Source organism: Pygocentrus nattereri, chromosome 12, assembly GCF_015220715.1.
Source record: "Pygocentrus nattereri isolate fPygNat1 chromosome 12, fPygNat1.pri, whole genome shotgun sequence".
Classification (NCBI taxonomy): domain Eukaryota; kingdom Metazoa; phylum Chordata; class Actinopteri; order Characiformes; family Serrasalmidae; genus Pygocentrus; species Pygocentrus nattereri.
The window spans coordinates 39,803,176-39,808,175 of NC_051222.1; the positions used below are offsets into that span (position 1 = coordinate 39,803,176).

Below are 5,000 nucleotides of genomic sequence, written 5' to 3' on the forward strand. Positions count from 1 at the left end.
ATCAAAGCAGCTTTACACAGAATCCAGATCAAAGCAGCTTTACACAGAATCCAGATCAAAGCAGCTTTACACAGAATCCAGATCAAAGCAGCTTTACACAGAGTCTAGATCAAAGCAGCTTTACACAGAATCCAGATCAAAGCAGCTTTACACAGAATCCAGATCAAAGCAGCTTTACACAGAATCCAGATCAAAGCAGCTTTACATCGAGTCTAGATCAAAGCAGCTTTACACAGAATCCAGATCAAAGCAGCTTTACACAGAATCCAGATCAAAGCAGCTTTACACAGAATCCAGATCAAAGCAGCTTTACACAGAATCCAGATCAAAGCAGCTTTACACAGAATCCAGATCAAAGCAGCTTTACACCGAGTCTAGATCAAAGCAGCTTTACACAGAATCCAGATAAAAGCAGCTTTACACAGAATCCAGATCAAAGCAGCTTTACACAGAATCCAGATCAAAGCAGCTTTACACAGAATCCAGATCAAAGCAGCTTTACACAGAATCCAGATCAAAGCAGCTTTACACAGAATCCAGATCAAAGCAGCTTTACACAGAATCCAGATAAAAGCAGCTTTACACAGAATCCAGATAAAAGCAGCTTTACACAGAGTCCAGATCAAAGCAGCTTTACACAGAATCCAGATAAAAGTAGCTTTACACAGAATCCAGATCAAAGCAGCTTTACACAGAATCCAGATAAAAGCAGCTTTACACAGAATCCAGATCAAAGCAGCTTTACACAGAATCCAGATAAAAGCAGCTTTACACAGAATCCAGATCAAAGCAGCTTTACACAGAATCCAGATAAAAGCAGCTTTATACAGAATCTAGATCAAAGCAGCTTTACACAGAATCCAGATGAAAGCTTGCAAAGAAAATCTCCCTCAGATAAAGAGGAAGAAACTTTGAAAGGAGCCAAGTCTCAAAAGGGGAACCAGTACTGCTCTGATTGACATATGAATTAATAAACAACAGTGAAAATGACATTGACTAGTTAGGATAGGCAAACTAACGCTAGTTGATTAGGCAATCTAGTGTTAGCAGGCTGGGAAATCCAGCCTTACCTAGAACATAGAAACAGGAAAGAACTGACCATCAGTGGACAGGAATATTCATACTAACTAATGAGAGCCAATGACTGTTAAAAGCCTCTCGCTCTAACAAATGAGAACCAGATGAATGAAAAGCAGTGACTCCTGTTAGAATCGTATCCCAGTGATCATTTCTGTGGTCGGAGTGTAAATCCACAGTAAACTCTGGGATCAGAGAGTGGATCTGTGTAAGGCAGTGAGTGGAAAGTGGAAAAGCAGCTTTCAGCTTTTTAGCGCTGCAGTACTGAGGAAGCTGAGCAGGTGGGATCACTGTACTCACTGTAAAGCGTCAGATGGACCTTCCGTTTACATTGTTCTGTATTCGGCACTGACAGGTAACAGAACATCTCTCTTCCGTTCACCTCCCACTCTGTCAGACTGGGCGCCCTCCACACCAAACTGGTCTCACTGTCTGTTTGGACAGCATTAAACTGAGACTCCCAGCCCAGAAAGAAATGTGATGAAGGTTTGGATGATATGGAGCAGTTCACTTTAACAGGTTCTCCGTACTCCACCAGCAGGGAGTCATTGGAAACAGTGAGTGTAGAACAGCGGTCTGCTAATTAAAATATGAAGCACAAAAGCACCGTTAGACACCAATATGTCATCATGAGCGCTGTTGGTTTTCTTTCACTCCACTGCTCAAAGTCTTTAGAATTCATCAGACTAGCAAAGCGTCTATCAAAATTATTCATAACAAAAAATGATCAAATTGCTGGATATGAATAAGAATGAATGAAATATCCCAAAGACATACATTTAAACAGAAACTGATCAAGAAGAATAAAATGTAAAAATAAAATAATTATGAAAACAATAATAAAGTTCAATCAATACATTTATGAAAATACTCTTCCATCGCTCCCCTCAGTTCGTCTCATTTATCGTCCTAAACTGAGAACACCGTCAATGATCAAAACTAGGCATCTGGCTGCAGCCTATCAGACTGAAGTGGGCATGAAAAGGGTGGGGCTTATGATAGACACACCATGCTCAAATGACTGGGCTCAGAATATGACTCTAAATCTGATTCAGTCATCAAGCACTTTCTCACAGAAGCAGATTGTGAAACACAGAATAAAGATTGGAAACAAATTCTGTTCTGGAGTCATCTACTCATTTCTGCCTCGAAGAACTTGAGATAACTTCCCAGAAGTTCTATTACACCACAATCACTTTAATGCTGCATCTGGATTTGTTGGATTTGCCAATATTTAAGCAGGGACTCAGGTTGAGAACTTCGTGAAGTATTGTTTAGACAATCACTGAGCGTTCCCTGATTCTGCTATTCTGTATATTTTGTGTATCGAACCTTGGACGTGTTTTCCCATGTATGATTTGTGTTTTTGCCCCTTGGATACTGTTGCCCTTTTTCGGATGGTTTCATGTTATCAATTACTGGACTGGATATTATACTGTGAGTGGTGTTTTACCCTTTGGACTGAGTGGAAGATTAAAGTCATCGCACTTTATCTGCGAGCGTCTGCCAATCTGTCTGACCGTCACAAGTACACACCGGCAATGCACAGCTTTGTTCACACCCGGGATCATCCTGCAGGAAATCCTAGGGCATCTGAGGTCTCGCAAACCATCCCAGAGTAAAGCAGAGGAGGTACAAACCTGTGATCCATCAATGATTCTAGGCAATGGACAGTGTCAGCTTGGAGTGAGTGGGAATTCTGGGAATGTAGGTTTATGTGTTTCACTGAGAGCTGGCTGCACAAACCGATTCCTAAAGCTAATTGAAGGGAGAACAGGAGGACTACTGAGGACTTTCGCCATGTCAATGTTTCCTGCAACATGGGACACTAGACTTGCTATATGCCAATGTCATAGAGGCGTACACTCACTGGCCACTTTATTAGGTACACCTAGTAAAAGGTTTGGCCCCCTTTTGCCTTCAGAACGGTCTTAATTCTTCGTGGCAGGCTTTCAACAAGGTGTTGGAAACGTTCCTCAGAGATTCTGGTTGGTTATTTGAGTTCCTGTTGCCTTTCTATCATCTGGAACCAGTCTGCCCATTCTCCTCTGACCTCTCACATCAACAAGGCATTTTCGTCCACACAACTGACCGCTCACTGGACATTTCCTCTTTTTCAGACCGTTCTCTGTAAACCCTAGAGATGGTTGAGCGTGAAAATCCCAGTAGATCAACAGTTTCTGAAATACTCAGACCGGCCCGTCTGGCACCAACAACCACACCACGTTCAAAGCCCCTTAAATCCCCTTTCTTCCCCGTTCTGATGCTCGGTCTGCACTTCAGCAAGTCGTCTTGACCACCTCTATATGTCTAAATGCATTGAGTTGCAGCCATGTGATTGGCTGATTAGCTATTTGTGTTAACAAGCATTTGAACAATTGAACAACTGGTGAGTGTATACAGTAGCTCTATTGCACTGGGAAAGCCAGACCACAATCTGCAGCCTCAGTATAAATCTCTTGTACTAAGGAAACCTGATGTGATTAAGCCAGTCGGGAAGTGGTCAGTGGAGATTATGTATGTCCTAAAAAGCTGCTTTGAAACACTTGACTGGGACATTCTTTGTGAACCCCATGCTAAGGACATTGATGCTCGCTGTGTAATGGACTACATAAGCGTGTTTGTGGACAATGCTGTGCCATTTAACCCTGGGTCACTAGCACTCTGAAGGCCCTGCTGAACAAAAAGCAGAGGGAGTTCAGGACTGGTGATAGGGATGGTATGAGAAGCATGCAGAGGGAGCTGAAGAAGAGAATTAGGGAGTGTAGGGAGGAAAACAGAGGGTTGAGGTGAAAGCTTGGTGGGATGGAATAAGGAATGTGTTTCTTTATAAACTGCCTTGCAGTCAGCAGACTGAGGAGAGCTGGATGAGGACAAATGAGCTGAACACTTTCTTCAGTAATATCAGTAGTGGGTCATTCACAAATACATCACCTGGGACCGCATCTTGCCCTCCCTTTGTGTCTTCCTCTGCATCACATCACGTGAGAAGAGAGGTACAATGACTGAGGGCAGGAGAAGTGGAGAGCCCTGGTGGTGCCAGTGCTAAAGTACTAGAGGCCTACACAGACCAGCTGAGTGGGGTCCTGCAGTACATATGCAACCTACAACCACAAATCTGTACCACTGATGGTACATCAGTCACTGGAGAGGCTTGTCTTTGGTCACCTCGGGATAGATGGGCGTGGGATTGGACCCCTTACAGTTTGCCTGTCGGCTGCATGTGGTGGTTGAGGATGCTGTGATGTACCTGCTGCACAGAACTTACTCACACCTGGAGATGTTGGGAAGCACCGTGAGAATCATGTTCTTTGATTGCCTTCAATGCCATCTTGCTACTCCTGCAGAGGGACACATAGAGTGCGGCACAGGTGGACACTGCCCTGGTGTGCTGGATCATCAACTACCTGACTGACAGGCTCCAGTACATCCACCTACAGAAGCTCTTGAATGACACTGTTATTGTGAGGAAGCCTAGTGGACAGCTTTGTGGACTGGTGTCAGCACAATACTCTCCAACTAAACACCAGGAAGACAAAAGAGCTCGTGATGCACTTCTGGAAAAGTCCCCTTCAGTTCCTGTCACCATCCAGGGTGATTGCATCAAGGTGATTTATGCCTAAAAGTACCTGTGTGTTTATCTGTGTGACGAAGTGAGATGGAAAGCAAGTGTGAACAAGCTGGACAAGAACTCTTCTTTCTGAGGAGGTCGAGTTCCTTTGGTGTGAGAGGCAAACTGCTGGGAAACTTCTAAGAGTCTGTGGTGCCAAATGCCATTTTTCTGCTGCTACACTGGGGCAGCAGTACAGAGAAGGTCACAACCACACTGATCAAGACTGTTACAAAGGCCGGCTCAGTCCTGGGGGCTAAAATGGACACTGGGGAATTGGTATTAAAGAGAAGGATGCTGACAAAGGTATCAG

At 43.9% G+C, this 5,000-nt stretch overlaps 1 protein-coding gene across 1 annotated transcript in view; it reads right to left on the bottom strand.

Moving 5' to 3' along the window:
• Positions 1 to 5,000, bottom strand: part of LOC119264713 — a 15,760-nt gene that overhangs the window by 8,694 nt on the left and 2,066 nt on the right. Inside the window, exon 2 of the mRNA XM_037543360.1 lies at positions 1,378 to 1,656. Coding sequence (XP_037399257.1) covers positions 1,378 to 1,656 — 279 coding nt within the window. The remainder of the gene's footprint in view (positions 1 to 1,377; positions 1,657 to 5,000) is intronic.